The 21,924-nt window shown below is 40.4% G+C and overlaps 1 protein-coding gene across 7 annotated transcripts in view; it reads left to right on the plus strand.

Annotated features, from left to right (window-relative positions):
• The window catches only part of LOC122428625 (amyloid beta precursor protein), a 287,533-nt gene that overhangs the window by 185,037 nt on the left and 80,572 nt on the right, over positions 1-21,924 (plus strand). For all 7 annotated transcript variants that reach the window (XM_043448647.1, XM_043448648.1, XM_043448649.1 and 4 more), the window contains 3 exons: positions 6,940-7,073; positions 15,977-16,051; positions 17,455-17,613. In XM_043448647.1, coding sequence (XP_043304582.1) covers positions 6,940-7,073; positions 15,977-16,051; positions 17,455-17,613 — 368 coding nt within the window. The remainder of the gene's footprint in view (positions 1-6,939; positions 7,074-15,976; positions 16,052-17,454; positions 17,614-21,924) is intronic.

The following is a 21,924-nucleotide window of genomic DNA, read 5'->3' on the forward strand; positions in this document are numbered from 1 at the left end:
AAGCGTGATACCAGGGCATATCCGTGCAAGTGCCTTTGTTCTTTTTTTTTTTCTTGTAGACAGTCCAGTATCACATGTAAGGATCACAAACTTTATTTGCACATTATAAATGTCTCATCTAACTAGGACTTGATAAATATTTGAGCTTAGAAGGCATTAGGGATTTTTGTTATTTTGCAGTTGGAGAAATAGACTTTTTTTTCTTTTTTTTTTTTTTAAAGTTGGGGTGGCAGTCTATACACTCTTCCATGTTGTGAGATGAAATTTTTGCATCAAATCTTCCTTTACAGGTTTTTATTCCCTATATATCAATTACCCTTATTGCCACCCATCATATAAATCACAGCCAGTTCGTGTGACTGCATTGCTAGCTCCATATAAAATAGGATTTTCAGTGATAGGGCAGTGACTGTGTAGGTCTTAATTTACTTTTATCTTGGGTTGTCAATGCTACAGAGATAAACTGCCTTTTTGCTGATGAAAGGAGACCCACCAGACTTTATTGCTAGAATCTAACATTTATATATTGACTAAATGCCATTCATAGGTATCTGTTTAGAGAGGTAGTCATAGTTGTTACTGTTTGAAGATGGTTTCTTCTTTTGTATCCTGAGCCTTAAAATTACATGTCACCCCTAGAGACTGAGGAAATGAATGATTATCAAAATAATCAGGGCAATTTTTCACGATCAGTTCTTGCTGTCTTTACTATGAATATGAAAGGGAGTATTATGCAGTGATTACAAATTCAGAACTAAAATGAGCATTTGGTGCATTTGCAGTTAAATTTCATTGTGTCCCTGACACAGGGATTCTCCATCTGTGCTAAGAAAGGGATCTCTGCCACATCCCATTTTGGCTACCTGATGGGAAGAGCCGACTGATCGCAAAAGACCCTGATGCAGGGAAGGACTGAGGGCAAGAGGAGAAGGGGGTGACTGAGGATGTGATCGTTGGATGGCGTCACTGACTCAATGGACATGAGTTTGAGCAAACTCCCGGAGATGGTCAAGGACAGGGAAGCCTGGCATGCTGCAGTCCATGGCCGCAGAGTCGGACCGGACTTAGCAACTGAACAACACCCACCACATCCAGAGACAATAGGCATCTTTATTTGAAGTAACTTCCGTTTAAATTATTAAATTTTCTAAGAGGAAACACAGGGATGAAAATCTTTCATTGGCACCATGTCACCAATGATGGCAGTGGATTTTTGTGGCAGGAACATCAGGTGCAGCACCAGAGTTTGTGATAAACTGAAAGCAAATCCGCTTTCCTCCCCCACCATCCTCACCTCCTCAAAAAATAGAGCTGTGGCTGATGCTACCAGAGGAGATTACAGCGTGAATTGGAAATGTGACACGCATGGATGCATCGTTATCAAAACTGAAATGAACCTTCACCCACATGTGAAAACAATACTAACCTTTAGTATTAGGTTCCCTGTGGTTTAGGAAACGGCGTTCGGGGGTGAGAAAAGGAAGCAACCCTGTGCCCTTTCTCACGGCTCTGTGTGTGGGCACTGGGGGTACCTTCCGTGAGAACCCCTCACCACCTCCCAGCTAACTTGCCAAGCCATCTCATCTTCATCTTTTATTAATTCTCTTGAAAGATCACCTTCTGCTTTTGTCCCTTAGCAGACCTTTTATTATTTATTTATTTTTGATGTGGACTGTGTTTTAAGATCTTTATTGATTTTTTACAATATTGCTTCTGTTTTATGTTTTGGGATTTTTGGCCCCAAGGCATGTGGGATCTTACCTCCCCAACTGGGGATCGAGCCCACACCCACAGCATTGCAAGGTGACGTCTTAACCACCGAACCACCAGCGAAGTCCCTGAAACGATCCTCTGAAAACACCTCATCGCAGTCCTCTCTCCTCCACCCAGCCCACGGGGGCTCCTCACAGTCCTCACCATGGCGTCAAGGCCTTTCATAGTCTGTCCCCTTTCCCCTTCCCCCTGTCTCACTTGCTTCCTCGCCTCTGGTCACATAGACGTTGCTCCTCTTGGAATTTGCCAGGCACACTCACCTCCAAAGGCCTTTGCGCTAGTGGCTTCCTCTGCCTGTTCTTCCAGCGGGTAACTCGGAAAAAAGACTTCAGTTCAGCTCTTAGTGTTAACCTCACCTTGTCAGTTAGACTGAGCCAGTCTCCCCCACGCCACCTTCCTGGCTCTCCTGTTTTTCCTCAACCCTGCTCTTGTTTCTTTTTCTTCACAACACAGATCACATTGTAGCAGTGTGATTAATACTGTGTGTGTGTGTGTGTGTGTGGTGTTTGTTCTCTCACTAGAATACAACTCCACCAGGAAAAGGGTCTTGTTTCACTCATTGGTTTCTGCCAAGAGTTTTAGGGGCTGTAATATTTGTTGATTTGTTGAATGGAGGAATAAAAAAATGAACAGGCACACACTTGAGACAGCTGAGTATACATCCCAGCCGCTATGCATCCGAGAAATCTTGGATACCTCTAACCTCCCAGGGTTGCAAAAAAGAAAAACAACATGAACCTTATATTGAAAGCATTACTCACCCAGAATGCCACTGAATTTTTGGAAGCAGGATGTTTCAGATTGCGGCAGTTTAACATGCTATGAATCGAAACTGTGTTTCTGTTGCGTGTTTTTATTTGGTATTACTTTAGACACCCATTCTTAGCATTAAAAGGAATATAACTATATTTTATGAAGTTGTGATGAGACTGCACTAAGAAAAAGCAATATCAAGGTCCCTTAAAAGTTAAATGCCTATGCACATGATTGAGTGGGCTGCTAATGGTTTGGCAGCTGGAGGTCAAAAGTTAGAGCTGAAGATGGTTAAGTTTGATTTTCTGCAGAAGGGAGAATAGACCGAGAGACCACAGGCTAAAAGATCATTCAGATTCAAGCTCAAGGAGCTCTCTCCTGACCTCTGTCTCATGGCCCTACTTCTGCTGCTGAACGCTGGTTGGAGGTCATCCACCAGATAGTGTTCAGAGCAGGAAACTATTTGTTAGGAAATAGGCTAGCGGTTATCATAACAAAGCATATCTTTTGCCAGTACAGGTTGTTCATTAACAAACCAAACCCTTTCCAGTACCCTAGACATGTCGATGGATTAGCCCCTTACTGCTTAAATATTAACTTAATAGCCTCTTCATGGTTTACCCAATCCTGAATTCAGACTTACTTGTGTGTGTGTCTGGGGATGTGAGTGAGTATGTTGTTGATAGTCTTTCCTTTCTACACAATAAATGTATAACAGGCTATCTTTTTTTCCTCCCCACCCATTAAATGAGAACCCATGTAAAGTCCCTAGCGCAGCAGACACTAATGAACAGAGGGTATTGTTACTTGGCCAGCCTGAAAATCTGAGCCTGTATCACAGTTTTTAAGGAATTTCAGAGGTCTCTGAACAGGATAACTGCTTTCTGTTTTTTTTGTTTTTTTAAATGCAGCAAAAATAAACTCTCTAGTTAGTTTCTATTTTCCAAAGTGGTTTAAGTGACCAGTGACATACAGCTTCCTGTTCCCCTGTGGCCTGGAACATTCCTGGCATTCCTTGATGTTCCTTTCCCCAAAGGAAGCACCTTGAAAGAGCAGGGGCATTAGGGCACAGGCTTTCCTGCCCCTGCCTGCCATGCCTGTTATGTCTCTGGCCTACCGTGGACTTGATCACAAAATAACGGCCAATCCTGGTGTGACCACATCTGCAGGATATAGGAAAATCTTTAAGGCCATAGATGCTGAGCTCTCTGAACAAGCTTAAAACATTTTCCCCTTTCTCCTCACCAGCTGCAAGGCAGTGATAACGGTATACTACATTCATTTTAAAATATGAAGATGTAACATCATTCTTCTCTCCTTGCCTAGACAGTGATCTGATTTATGATTGGTGTGAGTACAGGAAATTTTCAATGACTTACAACAACTGAGATGGAGGACAAGTGTGAATGACTAAGAAGTTTGAATTAAAAATTAAAAGAAGGAATTCTCTGGTGGTCCTCTGGTTAGGACTCTGAGCTTCCACTTCAGAGGTCATAGGTTCAGTTCCCGATTGGGGAACTAAGATCCCACATGCCACAACATGGCCAAAAAATAAAAAAGAAATGGAAAGAAAGACAGCTTCTCTTAAAATCCTCAGCTAAAGGAAGTATCAGGGGCCAGCAACAAGGATTTACTGAGAAATATTCCTCAATTAAATGAAATACATTTGTAATAAAAGATTTGTATTTATTTCATTGTTCCCAAAATTCGTTTTAATACTTAAAGTATTTTTCATCCTGTTAATATAACTTGCTTGCTGATTTCTTTATTGTTCTTTAATTCATAATATTGCAGAGCTACATTTCAACTTAGACTAATAAGATTACAGTGGACTCAGATTTTAGTGTTTCTCTCTTTCCATGAAACAGTAGATCTGCAAATTATAAGAGTTGGAGAAAACTGTAAGTTACTTCCTACTTGTAACTTTTATAATTTCAGTTTTCAAACAGGCTGCCTTGCTGTGGGTACAGCACCTTACAACTGTTGGCTATCTTGATCTGTGAATATGACCCTAAACCATTATACATTTTCATTTATCCAAAATGTGAAATACAGTTAGCCTAATCATATCATTCTGCCAGATTATACTGTGCCAAAAGAACTTTAACTTGTTCTCATTTGCTATCAGCAAAAATGAGAAAATGATTAAAACCTTGGGAAAAATGTTAAATACCACTTCCGTGTCAAGTGGGAACGTGACATGCATATCGATTTGCTTAAGTTGATGCTGAAAAACATGTACCTTTGTTTTTTAACCAAAAAAAAATTTAATTGAAAATTATTTCTCCGTCTTAAAAATTAGGATACATTTTTAGTAATTTCAGCCTTTTACACAGGTCATACTGAAGATTATTTAGAAAAGTACATTTTTTTTTTTTCCTCTCCGTGGTACTTCACAGTCCTATGTGTAGTTCATTTTCAGTAGATGTGAAATAAAAGTAGCTGGTTTTTCCTGTGGTTAGGATAAGTGCTAAGATTTGAATTAGGATGGAGCAGTGAGCAAAGGAGAAGGGCAGGGTGCTAATGTGAACGGACCGCCCTGCGTACCAGGCTTTCTGTGGGGTGACAGACACGTGGTGCAGTATCTCATTTTCCCAGCACTCCTGATGCGACGGCATGTTGTCACTGCTTGATAGATGAATAAACTGGAACACAGTGCGTAAGTTACTTGCCCTGGGTCACAGCTCATCTAAGAAAGACTAAGTCAAGCTGCGATTGAAATCATGGTGTGCCCGATTACACAGTTGGTGTTCTTTCCTCCTTTCTTTTTGTGCCTGAATACATACTCCCCTTTCTATTGCACAGAAGATGGGGGCCGATGTCTTTCAATACGTATACCCTCTGCCAATTTCAGACCAGTCGACTCAAAAATCCCCTGGTATTTTGGGGAAAAAAAAATTCCAGTAATATGCCCTGCCTCCTTCCTTCCTCTTCAGAAAAACATCTGGATTGACAACTAAACTGCTTTTATTTTTTTTTAAATAATTATACACAGTTTTTGAAGTAGAAGGGAAGAAATAAGAATGAATAGTTCTCTCTTAAGATTAGATTCATTATTTAATTACATAACAAGAAAGCTTTCTTGTTTTAGAGCCTTCAGATGGGAACATTCCAGATGTTTTTTTCCCCTTTGTTGTTCAATCATGGAGTTCTGTCTGACTCTGAAACCCCATGGACTGCAGCACTCCAGGCTTCCCTGTCCTCCACTATCTCCCCAAGTTTGCTCAAACTCATGTCCATTGAGTTGGTGATGCCAACCAACCATCTCATCTTCTGCCCACACTTCTCCTTTTGCCTTCAATCTTCCAAACATGTGTAAAAGACACTTATCTTACTGTTTAGCTTCAAAATGAGCTAGCAGTTAATTCTTCTTTAAGTTCTTTTTGGAATATTAGATCTCAAGTATAATAGTCAAGTAATCAGGTAAGATTAGGGAAGAAGAATACTTAGATTGGTGATGGTTGAGTAATCTTTTGAATAAAACACTTGATTTGGCTTGAGAATATAGTGAAAACACCTAATTTCATTTTTCAGGTTGAGCATGCTTTCTTCTTTAAATCAAAATCTTGTTTTCTTTTCATGTTGGGTTTTTTTTTTTTTTTTCAGTAACCTCATAAATGCTCTGAATTCTCACTAGTCATTACCGATTTTTTGTAAAACTGCTGGTATAGGCATTATAATTTACTCGGCTCATGAGTTTCAGACATTTTTGCTTTATAGTATATACACTCTTCAATTTTATGGGTATTTATTTTTCCACATAATATAGCAGTATGTGTTGCAATTCAGGAATATCCCTCAGCAGTGTTAGTGGAATTCAAAATAGAAATCAATTTTCTTTTGACAACTGGCGTAATGAATTGGTTGACTGTTGCCAAATTGTGAAGACAGAAAGCTCCTTTTGTGATTTCAAAAATGAATGTATTGACATTTATAAATTTTTCAGTAATGTTTCAGATACTTCCTCACCAGATATCTAGAATCTAGTGTAGGATTTTCTTCATTCTGAGGTGCAGTTATTCTGCAATACACTGATTTTGAGATTTCTTTGCCCTTTTTCAGGAATCTTAAGGTGTGGTATTAATACCACCGTTTACTTTCAGGATTACAAACATTACTGTCCTAAGACATAGGGATCTGCTGCAGCATATCTGTGTTACATACCAACTGTTTTTGCTCTATGCATGCTTGTTTTGCAGGGAATTTTAAAGACATTATAATGACAAAAAAGGACCATTTTGAAGATTTTCCTTAAGGTGTGCTGCAAAATGTCTCATGGTCTCTTAGCATTAACATCTTGTTTGTGCTTCTTTACTAAATTCTTTGTTCTGGAATAACTGGAAAATAAGGCTTTCTTTTGAAATGACTGGATGTTCAGTCACTGTCCTTAAACCTTCTTTCCTTCTGTTATAGTTCCTACAACAGCAGCGAGCACCCCTGATGCCGTTGACAAGTATCTCGAGACGCCTGGAGATGAGAATGAACACGCCCATTTCCAGAAAGCCAAGGAGAGGCTGGAGGCCAAGCACCGCGAGAGGATGTCCCAGGTACGTGTGGTTCTCCATCCTTTAGCCCTGCCACGCTGGGACATCTGGATTTACCTCTGCCTCTGTCTCCACAGGGGCCCTGTGACTAATGAATGCCCAGGGGTCAGTGGTGGTGATTGTTTAGTCACTGAATTGTGTCCAACTCTTTGCGACCCCAAGGATTGTAACCCACCAGCCTCCTTCTGTCCATGGGATTTCCCAGGCAAGGCTACGGGGTTGCCATTTCCTTCTCCAAGTGAACTTCCTAACCCAGGGATCGAACCCTTGTCTCATGCATTGACAGGTAGATTCTTTACCACTGAGCCACCAGGGAAGTCCCCTGGGGTAAGGGCCTTTAATTTTATCCAGATCTTAAAGACATAATATTTTCATTTTAAGTGTTTGCCATAAGGGCACCAATTTGGGGGTTTTTTGCATTCTCCTTGAACTTGCCACCTAGGAAAGATCCTGGTATAGCACTATAGTAAAATTTTGTTGGCACAAATTCAGTTGTGTGTACATCTTTCTTGATGGCTTTGTCATTCTGTGTTTAGGGTGGTCCTGTAACCATGATGTCATAAATTTAAATTCCTTAAAATGTTCTTTAGCAAAGTTGAATATTTTTGTATGAAATAAACTTTGAGTCGAACATTTCTTACAGAGTTAATTCATAAGACTATAAGAGCTTAAAACCAAAGTAAATCATAATGATCTAGTCCCATTAGTCATCTAGTCCTATAAATGATAGATAATGCAATAAAGGTTCAAGAGTTTGGCTTCTCAGAGAGGCATTTGGAATCCAAGCCTTTGTTGCTCCCAGTACAATGCTTTCTTCACTACACTGGGCTGCAGACCCAGTTTTTTTAAAATCGTGCATGTGTGCTCAGTTCAGTTCAGTCATTCAGTCATGTCCAACTCTTTGCAACCCCATGGACTGCAACATGCCAGGCTCCTGTCCATCCCAACTCCCAGAGCTTGCTCAAACTCATGTCCATTGAGTCAGTGATGCCATCCAACCATCTCACCCTCTGTTGTCCCCTTCTCCTCCTGCCTTCAGTCTTTCCCAGCATCAGAGTCTTTTCTAATGAGTCAGTTCTTCACATCAGGTGGCCGAAGTATTGGAGCTTCAGCTTTGGTATAAGTCCTTCCAATGAATATTCAGGACTGATTTCCTTTAGGATGGAATGGTTGGATCTCCTTGCTATCCAAGGGACTCTCAAGAGTCTTCTCCAACACCACCGTTCAAAAGTATGAATTCTTCGGCGCTCATCTTTCTTTGTAGTACAAGTCTCACATCCATGTGAGACTACTGGAAAAACCATAGCTTTGCCTTTGTTGGCAAACTAATGTCTTTGCTTTTTAATATGCTGTCTAGGTTGGTCATAGATTTCTTCCAAGGAGCAAGCGTCTTTTAATTTCATGGCTGCAGTCACCATCTGCAGTGATTTTGTTGGTGGTTTAGTCGCTAAGTCTTGTCTGACTCTTTCGACCCCATGGAATGTAACCTGCCAGGCTCCTCTGTCCTTGGGATTCTCCAGGGAAGAATACTGGAGTGGGTTGCCATTTCCTTCTCCAGGGATCTTCCCAATCCAGGAATCGAACCCCAGTCTTCTGCATTGCAGGCAGATTTTCACTGACTGAGCTATGAAGGAAACCCCAAAAATGTGATTTTGGAGCCCCAAAAGTAAAGCCTCTCACTGTTTCCATTATTTCCCCATCTATTTGCCTTGAAGTGATGAGGCCGGATGTCATAATGTTAGTTTTTTTAAATGTTGAGTTTTAAACCAACGTTTTCACTCTGTTCTTTCATTTTCATCAAGAGGCTCTTTAGTTCCTCTTTGCTTTCTCTCATAAGAGTGGTGTCATCTGCGTATCTGAGGTTATTGATAGTTCTCCCGGCAACCTTGATTCCAGCTTGTGCTTCATCCAGCCTGGCATTTTGCATGATGTATCCTACGTAGAAGTTAAATAAGCAGGGTGATAATATATAGCCTTGAAGTACTCCTCTCTCAATTTGGAACCAGTCTATTGTTCCATGTCCGATTCTAACTGTTCGTTCTTGACTTGCATGCAGATTTCTCAGGAGGCAGGTAAGGTGGTCTGGTATTCCCATCTCTTGAAGAATTTTCTACAGTTTGTTGTGATGCACACAGTCAAAGGCTTTGGCATAGTCAATAAAGCAGAAGTAGATGTTTTTCTGGAATTCTCTTGCTTTTTCGATTATCCAGTGGATGCTGGCGATTTGATCTCTGGTTCCTCTGCCTTTTCTAAATTCAGCTTGAACATCTGGAAGTTCACGGCTCTTCACGTACTATTGAAGCCTGGCTTGGAGAATTTTGAGCATTATTTTGCTAGCGTGTGAGATGAGTGCAAATGTGTAGTAGTTTGAGCATTCTTTGGCATTGCCTTTCTTTGGGATTGGAATGAAAACTGACCTTTTCCAGTCCTGTGGCCACTTCTGAGTTTTCCAAATTTGCTGGCATATTGAGTGCAGCAGTTTAACAGCATCATATTTTAGGATTTGAAATAGCTCAACTGGAATTCCATCACCTGCACTACCTTTGTTCTTAGTGATGCTTCCTGAGGCCACTTGACTTCTCATTCCAGGATATCTGGCATGTGTGCTCAGTCGCATCCAGCTCTTTTGCAGCCCAATGGACTATAGCCTGCCAGGCTCCTCTGTCCCTGGTATTTCCCAGGCAAGAATACTGGAGGATTGCCATGTCAAAAAAAAAAAAAAACCACAAAGCTGCTTTTTAAAAATCACATTGTTTCTAAAACAAAACAAATTAAAAATTCATGTCCAAAACAGCTATTTCATATGTGGTGGTGGTCTAGTTGCTAAGTCATATCCCACTCTTGCAACCCCATGGGCTGTAGCCTGCCAGGCTGCTCTGTCCATGGGATTCTCCAGGCAAGAATACTGGAGTGGGTTGCCATTTCCTCCTCTAGAATTTGTATGTAGTAATACCAACTAAAGTTTAAGGTATGCCTGCTACCAGGTGCTGGATATTGCATTGAAAGTGAAAGTGTTAGTTGCAACCCATGGACTGCAGCCCTCCAGGCACCTCTGTCCTTGGGATTCTCCAGGAGATCTTCCCAACCCAGGGATCGAACCCACCAGGTCTTCCGCGTTGCAGGCAGAGTCTTTACTGTCTGAGCAATTAGAGATAGATAATACTGAGGATTTTAGCCCTTTCCAGATTCTTCAGTCATTAAACAAATATGTGTCCATCCAATCACCTTTCCAACTTGTAGTCTATATGAAGAAATAATAGGAAAAGTTATATTTAAGAAACACACATGAGTGAATGAAGAAAGATCTGAGGTTAAAGTCAACCACACTTTTTTGGTGTTAATATTCTGGGTAAATATCAGAAGATGCGACTGATTTTTGTCATGTTTAGCACATATACTTCAAAGTTCTCTTGATAAACACTGAACAAGATTCATGAACCTGGCATAAATTTTGTGAGATCATAATCTATCTTTAGTAGAGGACATTAATCATAGCTTTTTAATTTTCTGATGATTTGACATCTGAGGCCTTCCCAATCCCAGGGAGATTGTCCTTCCCAGGGCTGGCCAATTCCTAGGGTTACCAGATGACTGGCCTGCAAGGGCTCCTTTCATAAACACACCCACCAATCCAAAGCCCATAGCCCTCAGCTACCCTCTTTATAGTCTCTTACCCTTCAACCCACTATCACTGCCTTCTCACCCCAAGGCTAAGTGTCAGACAACTCAGGACGGCCTCTATACCCCAGCGCCCATTCAAAGCATTCGCACTAGCCAATTTTATACATTAAGCCTGCTTACCCTGCCTTGCACATTTCTTCCCACAAAAACCATAGTAAAAGTTCCTACCACAGTTTTCCTTCACTCCCTTTGTCTCCCGACCACCCTGGTGCTTTCCTGCATCACCCTCAACCCCCCTGCCCCGCCGCCACATGGCATGAAAAGTCACCTCCTCCTGGGAACTGTGACTTAAAGTTTTTCTCAATGGCAGTGGTCTGATCTGTTGGCTTCACCTACCTAAATAAAAATAAACCTGTATTTAACCATAGAATTTCTAATGTATCTGGAAAGACACACATCTTTTTTTCTTTATGAGTCACCAGTATTTGGAACTACTCAGGAATAATAACATTAAAGGAAAAACCCCATAATTACAATACTTGGGCTCTAGAGTATAATGTGCAGATCTAGTTGCCGGCCGTGACGAAAACTTAAAAGCAAATTGAACTAGAAAGGTAGCTAGGGATTTCCCTGGTGGTTTAATGGCTAACACTCTGAGGTTCCACTGCAGGGGGCACAGGTTTGATCCCCGATCAAGAAACTAAGATCCTACATGCCGAGCAGCTCAGCCAAAAAATAAATAAATAAAAGTAAAAAAAAAAGTAGAAAGCTAGCTAGAGCAGAATGGTGAGGTTTCAACTGAAGCCAGTTTTTCTGAAAAATAGGATTTTTCTTTAGGAAAGACAGAAACAATATAGAATCACAATTAAGAAGGATGACTATTGCCCGCCACACTTGTTGCCACAGAAAAGACATCTTTGAAACTTCAGTTTCGGCCTCATTGCTTGTTTGTGGAGCTTTCAGAACCTTCTTATTGCCCTCAGAATCCACTTATGGGACCGTGGGGCACCCCAAAAGAATGATAGCATCCTCATATAGGCAGCCTTAAACCACTCTGCTCAACACATGTTCAGCTCATCATGGACTTCTCTTTGGTCTCAGCGTTGAGCACTGGAAAGGAGCCAGCTCTTCTTCACGTGGATGCTTCTCAGCCACTCCTCACACTCACGTGGTCCTCAGAGTAGGACAGAATCATTTCTCTTTGCATTTAATTAAATATTTTGCTCGCCAGTTTTATTCCTCCAGCTGGATTATATTGTTCAGTCCCTATATGTGTGTATAAGGTGCCTTCCTAACCTTACACTTCTATCTTGAACCCACCTAGTCACTACTTTTTTAAAGAAAAGACAGATTCTGAATTTTTTCTGGTGTTTATTGGTCACTTTGATTCTATGAATTAAACTGACATCAAATACTCTTGTTCAGATACTATAGCTCTCTCCAGAAGAGTGACTTCATTTTAGTTTCGCACACCTGTTTAAGCCATGACTTAGTTCATATGTGTTTTGATGGACTTTCGTTGTCTTCTAGTTATTGCCCATATCTGAGATAATTTAAAGAATGTTATCCTGGAGCAGAGAATGTTGTCTGTTACATTCCAGTGAGCATGGGAGTATGAGATGCTTGAGATCAACATTTATCATCATAATTTATGGTACTGAATTCTGGGCGCTGTTTGACTTTGCATTTGCCTGCCTCCTAAATCTCTCTGTATTAGTTTCATTTTCTCTGCATGAAGCAGCCAAGTCTTTGAAGATCCATAAATCCAAGTGATACTGATACTTTTGTGCATGCAGTAGAAAATTGCTTTATAAGACTACAGGGGGCCACTGTGAAGTCTAGATCCTGAGAATTTTTAATTTAAAAATATCATGTTTTAAAATGATTTTTATTATAGTCTTTGTTATTTGTTTTCTTACAAATACAGAGAATTTGAGGGGTTTAGGTATTTGAAGTGTTTTTGTTGTTGGGGCGCATGATAACTCTGAACTTACAGACTTTTGTTGTTCTCTGTTGTGAACAGAGAAGGGAATGGCAACCCACTCCAGTATTTTTGCTTGGAGAATCCCATGGACAGAGGAGCCTGGTGGGCTGCAGACCGCAGGGTCACAAAGAGTCGGAAACGACTGACTGACTAACACACACACGTGTTATGAATAGTCTCTAGCAAATACAAGAATACAAACAATCATTTATTATGTATTATTTAATTGTTTTAATATATCCTTCAAATAAAGTTCTTCAAAATAGAAGTTGACCTTTCTCGACATTTATTATTTTTAAGATAAGCATCAGTATCTTAGGAACAGCCTTTTCTCCTGTCACCAAATATAAATAAACTTAGCTCCCTTGTTGGATTTGCCATTATATCACAGCTGATTGAGCTACAGGGGACAATATAACACCGTCTTTAGAGCCACAGAGATCTCAGTTTACATCTGTCCTTTTCCATTTTTTTCCTGCCTGACTTTGAGCAGGTAATTTAACCTGGCTCGTAAAAATGGGGATGTCCATGCCTAATCTCACAGGCTGATGTGAGGAATCAATTAAACAAAAGAGATTTTGTAAAGCTCTTAATCCTGGAGCTGGTATTTAGCAGGTCAAGAGTGATCTGACCCATTATCAGGGAACCTCAGTGGAAACCATTTGTTCAAAAGGAAATATTGCGCCCACTGTGTGTTTATCTTCAAGTAAGTAAGCCTAGTGTGATGGTGCAAAAATGATTTTTATTATAGTTTTTGTTATTTATTTTCTTACAAATACAGAGAACTTGAGGGGTTTGGGTATTTGAATGAAACAATACAAAGGTGTAGGTATTCAGTTGCTCTGAGAATCAAAAATCTATTTCATTTCTATAGGAATGCTTATTTTCAATTTATTAGCTAAAGAAGTCTCCTTAATTATTCCATGGGTTCCCCTGCTCAGAACTGAAAGTTGTGAATATTGAAAGGGAGATGGTAAAAATTCAGATGTAATACAGGGAATCAGTTCTTCACATTCCAATAAAACATTTGACTTTTCTCTCAAACTAATTTTGAGATTCCTTACCTGAGGAATTCATGGTAGAATACGGCTACTATGAACATTCTCGAGGCAGGAAATTGAAGTATTTTTATTGCAAGGCTTATCTCATCTGTAAAGCAGAAGTAGCCTTCAGTCGCCCTGTTTCACAAGTGCCCTTCATTAACTTCTTGGAGCCACCAAAGTACCTTGGGGAGTGTGTTTCATCCCTTCTGTATTCTGTTCTTGTTCATAGCAGCCTGGCGTTTCTCGATTTTTGTCTGAATGTGCTAGATTATTTTTTATATGCTCTTCACTTGTAATAAGGGCTTTCCTGGTGGCTCAAATGGTAAAGAATCTGCCTGCAATGCAGGAGACCTGGGTTCTGTCCCTGTGTTGGGAAGATCCCCTGGAGAAGGGAACAGCTACCCACTCCAGAATTCTGGCCTGGAGAATTCCATGGATTGTATAGTTCATGGAACTGCCAAGAGTCGGACACAACTGAGTGACTTTCACTTGCACTTGTAATAGAAAATTCATCCCATCCTTTTTTCCTCATAATTTTATGAAAGCAACATGAAGCCTGTCCTATATTTTCCACGATGAATCAAAGCTGATAAACAATAAACTGTCTAATTTAAAACTGACATGATGATGTGATATTCTCATAGAACTTCTCTATCCATAGTTATTTGTGCCAAGCTTTTTTTGTTGTTGTTGTTATCTTGAAGGATGTCAGAAAAAAGTCAATTCCTTAGGAATAAATACCTGTAAATAACAGGCTCTTATAGTACAGAAATCACTGTTCCCTGCTGTGTGGATCCACAAAGTAGGCAAGTACACGGCTGTCAACAGACCATTATTTTGCTTACTGGATCTTTCTTTTCTTTACCTTACCTTGCTCAGGTATGAGCTACACTTTAAAAACTCTACTTGATAGGTGAGTGGTCCTATTGAAAAGGAAAAGGAAACTGTAGGTGGTAAGAATCAAGTATCATTTTCTTTCAACAGCATCCACAGCTGCAGACTTGTCCTCTGCATTCAAATCAGTGGGCAGACTTCTCTTGGAGAAATCCCAAGTGAACATTATGGATGAGAGGAGGAAGTCCTGTTTTCCTACAAAACAGATTAGCCTGGTTACTAAATTAGTGTTACTTACCAAGAATGCTTTCTGCTACATTCAGAACATTATAATGTGTGCTGTCCTGGAAGGTGTGGAGGAATCTAGAGCATCCTCTGCTGTTTATGAGATGACTTGGCAAGCAGAAGGTTCTAATCATCCCTCAGTTCTCTGGTGGGAGGAATCTTAGGATTCCTGACAACAGAAGTCTTCTTTTCCTGCCTCCATTATGGACTTCTTTTTGGCACTGTGTTCACTGCTTGGGTACACATGCATAAAATGTTACTTATGATTTTGTTCCCCTTTGTACTGTTTGAAAAATATAGAGTTGAGATTTTATAATTTACCTTCACCAAAGACTAAAACCAGTGTGCTGAATATAGTGTTGGAAAACCTTGTTCAGAAAATCTACGCATTTTACGAATCGTTGGCATTTGGGCACATCAAATAAAATGACTTTCGGCTATTTCTCAGGAAAAGAAAAAAACCAACTTTATTTCAAAGAGACATGTGCTTAGTTGTTCAGTCATGTCTGACTCTTTGCGACCCCATGGACTCTCACGCCAGTGTCCTATGTCCATGGGTATTCTCTGGGCAAGAATACTGGAGTGGGTAACCATGCCCTCCTCCAGAGGATCTTCCCAACACAGGGATCAAACCCAGGTCTCCCACATTGCAGGCCAATTCTTTACCATTTGAGCCACCAGGAAAGCCTTCAAAGGGCCATATCCTTGCAATAAATATGAACATTTATGTTTACTATACTGCTGCGACAGATTATTTACATCTTAGTGGGAGGCTAGATATTATTGAGCTGGGAATGAAATGTGATCATTTTTTTGCCTATTTAAAATGTCAAGTGTATGGAACTTTCCTGGAAGTCCAGTGGTTAAGACTTTGCTTTCTGATGGAGAAGATACAGGTTTGATCCCTGGTGAGCGAGCTAAGATCCTGCGTGCATCCTGGCCGAAACATAAAATAGAAGCAATATTATAGCAAATTCAATAAAGACTTTAAAAATGTTTCACATCAAAAAAAAAAAAAGAAAATCTGTAAAGAAAAATTTCTAATAAAATGTCAAATGTAGAAAAAACAGTGATGTAGCTCATGAAATCTGTATTTGAAAGAAAAATTGATGGTTTTCAATGATTTATTCCTTCCGTAGGTCATGAGAGAGTGGGAAGAGGCAGAACGTCAAGCAAAGAACTTGCCTAAAGCTGATAAGAAAGCAGTGATCCAGGTAAACCCATCTTATATGCACCATGGAGCAGCATGTGCCCACAACCTTTGTTGATGGAGCGCCTGCACCTTTTCCAGCGTCTGCTGGAACCTCATGTGCATGATTGCTCATTATTTCCCTCAAATTCAGCTATTGCTGATCAATATCTAGTAATTCAGTTGCTTAAACCCTGCGTAATATTTGCTTCCAAACAGCTTGTTATAATTCATTTCTGTAAAAGTCATATTGTTACCTAAAGCCTAATTTTTATTAATAATATAGCTTTTAGGTTGCCATAGTCTTCTGCTACTTCTTCCCCATGGCCAATTTACATGATAAATTGAATTTCTGACAGGAACCCCTCTTAGAATTACCTTCAGTAAACCAGGAGATTATCGTGGTCATTTTCTTAAAGTTTTGAGTAAGAGAGGAGTTTTCTAAATAGGCACATAATTTAGAGTTTCAAGAATACATATATTTATCCTGCATTATGGTTAGTCAATTCAATTTTCAGGGACTGTATAAAATAATCATTCACATTGAGAAATTAGATCTGGGAATGGAAAGCAGGGAAGTGAGGAGAACCCATAAAACGTGCTGAATTAGTCAAAATGTTGAAATGACGGAACTCTTTCAATAGAATGAAGCGTGATATCGCTTTTAAAAGATTTGAACTTGGTGTAGTAGCAGAATCATCGGAAGGGCTTGTTAAAACTCAGTGTTTTGTTGATGTTGCCGCCATTTAGCCACTAAGTTGTGTCTGACTCTTTTGGGACCCCATGGACTGTAGCCCGTCAGGCTCTTCTGTCCATGAGGTTTCCCAGACAAGAATCCTGGAGTGGGTTACCATTTCCTTCTCCAGAGGATCTGCCCAACTCAGCGTCTGAACCCACATCTCCTGCATTGGCAGGCAGATTCTTTTACCACTGAGCCTGTTGAGTGCATTAGTCACTCAATCATGTCCAACTCTTTGAGCTGCCAAGGACTGTAGCCCGCCAGGCTCTTCTGTCCATGGAGCTCTCCCAGGCAAGAATAATGGAGTGGGTAGCCACTCCTTTCTACAGGGCTTCTTCCCAATCCAGGGATCGAACCCAAGTCTCCTGCTTTGCAGGCAGATTCTTTACCATCTGAACCATCAGGGAAGGTTGGTTTACCAGGAAGGATGGTTCCTTCACCAGGAACCATGAGGGAAGCTCACCACTGAGCCTACTCCTTAGCTAAAATTAGATGTAACATTCACAATGCTAATTAACTTGCTGATATTAATTAAATAATTTAAATAAATAATTTAAATTTAAAATAATTTAACATAATGTGAATAAAATGCTGCGTGTAATTCAAGGATAGAAAAAGAAAGACTTGAACCTGCTGCTCCGTCCCGTTTGTCTGGTCCCCGATGCTCACACGCCTGTTTGTGATGGCAGCATTTCCAGGAGAAGGTGGAGTCTCTGGAGCAGGAAGCGGCCAACGAGAGGCAGCAGCTGGTGGAGACGCACATGGCCAGGGTGGAGGCCATGCTCAACGACCGCCGCCGCCTGGCCCTGGAGAATTACATCACCGCCCTGCAGGCTGTGCCCCCGCGGGTAGGCATCCCTTCACCTCTCCGGGGACAGCAGACGTAGGCATGGGGACATGGGGACAGCAGGCTGTCAGAAAGGCATCAGGAGAAATGCCAGAAGCACCCTTATTCACAGGCTCAACCTCAGCCTGTTTTATCTTGAAGGTTAAAGGGTCCCAGGGCCATCTCTACACAATAGACACACCTTTCCACGGAGGAGTCACACAGGCTTCCCAGGGAGTCACAGTGCAAGACCTGATTTGAGTCGTTGAGTTGTGTCGGATCCTCCTCAACCCCGTGGACTGTAATCCACCAGGCCCCTCTGCCCGTGGGATTCTTCATGCAAAAATACTAGAGTGGGTGGCCATGCTCTCGTCCAAGAGATCTTCCCAACCCAAGGATCAAACCTGCATCTCTTACATCTCCTGCATTGGCAGAAGGGTCCTTCACCACCTGGGAAGCCTTGTATGGTGATCATTTATGGAACCGCTGAAGTCAGGGAACAACAGTAGCTGTGGTGAAGGAATTTAGATATAACCCGGCCATGTGATGTAACTGAGATCAACAAAATCCGAGATTTGACTGGGTCATAAGGAGTTTTCGTAAAATAAGAGGAACTCATTTTTCCTGCTGGTAGCAGCCACATTCTCTAGGGGTAAGAGCCTTCTTTGGTCATGACGTCCACAGCAAAGAAACTTATTTTTGTTCGGGGATAAATGCCCAGACAGACTTACCAAGCCGTGCATGCCTAGATCTCCTGAAGGAGTCTCCAAGGAGAGCTTACGTTGGATGTAAGGAACATTCTGAGCTTGAATCTGTGTACATTATGTCTGTTTGTTCTGTCTATTACCGAGTGAGGGATTTTGAAATTTCCAGCTGTACTTGTGGGCTGATCTCTTTGTCATGTGATGCCTTCAGGTTTTGCTTTATGTATTTTGAGGCTCTGGACTTTTTATTTGTTTGTTTATTTCACTGCACCAGGTCTTAGTTGTGGCACGAGGCATCTTGGATCTTCACTGAGGCTTGTAAGATCTTTATTCACAGCATACAAACTCTTAGTGGCAGCATGTGGGATCTACCTTCCTAACCGGGGATCAAACCCGGACCCCCTACATTGGGAGTGTGGAGTCCTAGCCCCTGCACCACCGTGGAAGTCCCCAGAGACTCTGCTTTTAGGCGCATAAATATTCAGTGTTGTTACATTCTCTCTACCACCCTCCACCACAATCATTGTGAAATGACCTCCTTTATCCATAGTCACCTGTTTTGCTCTGAAATTACTGTCTGATATTAAGCTACTCTAGCTTTCTTTCGATTAATGTAGCATAGTGTATCATTCTTCCATCCTTGTGCTTTGGTTTAGCCTATTTGTTTATATTTAAAGGGCATTTCTTGTGGGCAGCACATACTTGGGACTTCCCCTTTAACTAAGAAGATCATTTAAATGAAGTTACTATTATGACTGTGCCTACATCTATCATCATGCTGTTTGTTTTTAGTCCCATCTTCTTCCTTATTCCTTTTTCTTTTTTGGCTACTTTTGAATTAATTTAATATATTTAATGATTCTGTTTTGTATCCTTTGGTGGCTTTTATTTTAACTCTTTATTATTTTAGTCTTTGCTCAGAGACATATAAAATATCTTTAGTTTACCTTTGTCTTAAAAGATATTTTTACTAGAACAGAATTCTGGGTTTAAGTTTTTCTTCAGCTGCCTTAATAATGATGCTCCTTCGTCTTAGTTGCATTCTTTGAAACAAAAATGCTGATGTCATCCTTTTCTTTACCTCTCTTTAAATAATACATCTTTTTTTTAATCTGGCTGCTTTTAGCATATTTTCCTTTATCACACGCTTAGAGCAATTTGATTATGATGTAACCTGGTATATTTCAATTTGCCCTTAATCCCATTTGGCTGTTTTTCATATCATTCATTACAGTTTTCACATGTAGAATGTGAATCTGGATTTTTGTTTGTTTGTTTCATGTCTTCCATATCTTTGTTTAATTTTTGAACCTTTGGAATTTTTTTATCAGTTGTCAGATATTGTGACGTTCACCTTGAGAGTGCTGGGTATTTTTGGATACTTGTAACTATTCCTAGTTCTCTGTCGTCCCCTTCTTCTCCTGCCTTCAATCTTTCCCAGCATCAGGGTCTTTTCAAAAGAGTTGGCTTGTCGTATCAGGTGGCCAGAGTATTAGAGCTTCAGCTTTTCAGCATCAGTCCTTCCAATGAATATTCAGGGTTGATTTCCTTTAGGATGGACTGGTTTGATGAGAGATTGTTAGATGGCATCCCCAACTCAGTGGACATGAGTTTGAGCAAACTCCAGGAGACAGTGCATGCTGCAGTCCATGGGATTGCAAAGAGCTGGACTCAGCAACTGAACAGCAGCAACAATATCTGAGCTTTGCTCTGTAATGCGGTTAAACTACTTGCAAACAGAGCGGTTATCTGGATGATGGAAACAGGTACTGTTTCTGACCCAGTGTGAACACCAGACACTTACCTCAAATCCTTTTGGATGAATTTTTTTCCCCATGGCCTCAGTTTCTTTCATGTGTGTGAAACTAATACTCATCATTAGTCGGCTACATCCTCCCCAGATTCTCTCTCCGAACAACTCCTTCCTCTGCAGTATTCTGTCCTTTGATTGTCATGCACCTCCATGTCTCCAGACTCCAAATCCAAATCTTCAGCTCTCTGGAATCTACCAAACTCTAACTGGGTTCCCAAACTGGGACCCATAGCCTGGAAACTCAAGGCAGTAAACATAGGCAATCGTAGAGCTCACAGCGTTAGTTTCACATTTCTCGGTGGTCTCTGTCCTTCACTGATATCTGACATCTTACAGAAATATAGTTTAAGATATTTTGTCCATTTTTTGGTTGCTAGCAGCAGCAGAGTAAACCTGTTTCCCTCTACAAAATCTTGGCTGAAAATAGAAGCCTGTGTCTAGATTACGTAACTAAACCAAAATGTCACCCACTTGCATTTATTCTCCTCATCATTTTGATTTTTCTTTCTATACTAAGATTTAGTGCAGAAAACTCTGAGGAACCATAAAAGAGCTCCTGACACTCTTCCAGATCATGAAATAGTATTGACCTTGTTCTACCAATGACATCACTGAGACTGAGTGGCTGGTCCAGGGTGATACCACAAGTAATGGACAGGCTGGAGCTGTGAATCACAGTTGACCCCTGCTGTGGCTTCTTACCAGACCAGGCTTCCTCTCAGAACAATAAGCTTTTGATGAAGAATATTCACATTAGCATTTTCATTTTCTATTCAGAAAAAAAAAAAATCTCATGTCCAAGCACTACTTAGTGAAATTCTGTTTAGTATGTTTGGAGAATGAGTTCCTTAATTACTCTCCCTTTTTTTTTTAATAGGACTTGATTTTGAGATCGGGGCCATCAACATCATTTGCCAGAGATAGGCAGGGTGGGGGGCGTTGAGACCAGAACCTTCATAGCGGACATTTAGTGAAGATTGCTGCCAAAGGTCCAATTTCTGAAGTAAGATCTTTCCTAAATGGTCATTGACAGAGCTGAAAATAAGATGAGGACTGAATGGAGTCTTTAACAAACACACATTTCAGATCTTTCAGTTCAGCCCCATCAGCCATCACAGGAAAGACGGTAACAAGAAGAATGTTTGCCAGAGCTTCTTGTGTTATCAAAGGGGATAAATTCAGATTGGTCATAATTGTGCTTGCCCTGAGTCTGTTGATCACATCATGTAGAATTAGACATGTTTATTTGAAATGAAAAATAAAAATTGGATTAAGAAGAATTGTTTTACAGTCAGAAATCAGATTGTCATTATTGAACCAAGTATTCACATTGAAGTCTTACCTAGAAATACAGAAAATTCACCCATGTAATGAAACTGTGACTGTACAGAACAAAGATCAAATAGTTATTGTTGTTGCTATTCAGTTGCTAAGTTGAGTCCAACTCTTTGCAATCCCATTACTGACCATTTTTGTTAAGTTATTGACATTGTCTGACTGTTTTATTTGAATTTTAACATATAGCTTGACACACACGTAGCTCTGCAGTTTAGAAAACGAGAGATAATTCTAAATCCCCTCTTAGGGGGTTTATATATTACTGTTGAAAGACATAAATCAAAAGCTTGCCAATAACTGTCTGAGGAAAGTCATGTCTAGTATTGCAATCATAACTGAAATGTTTCTGAAATCTCCCTCATACTTAACTCAGTGGCTGGAAAGTATGAAATATTTAGTAATTGTTAGTTGAATATAAGAAAATGTATTAGCCAGATTTTTACTATAGATTCCATAGCTGATATCACCTTCTGAATAA

Source organism: Cervus canadensis, chromosome 27 (genome assembly GCF_019320065.1).
Source record: "Cervus canadensis isolate Bull #8, Minnesota chromosome 27, ASM1932006v1, whole genome shotgun sequence".
NCBI classification, from domain to species: domain Eukaryota; kingdom Metazoa; phylum Chordata; class Mammalia; order Artiodactyla; family Cervidae; genus Cervus; species Cervus canadensis.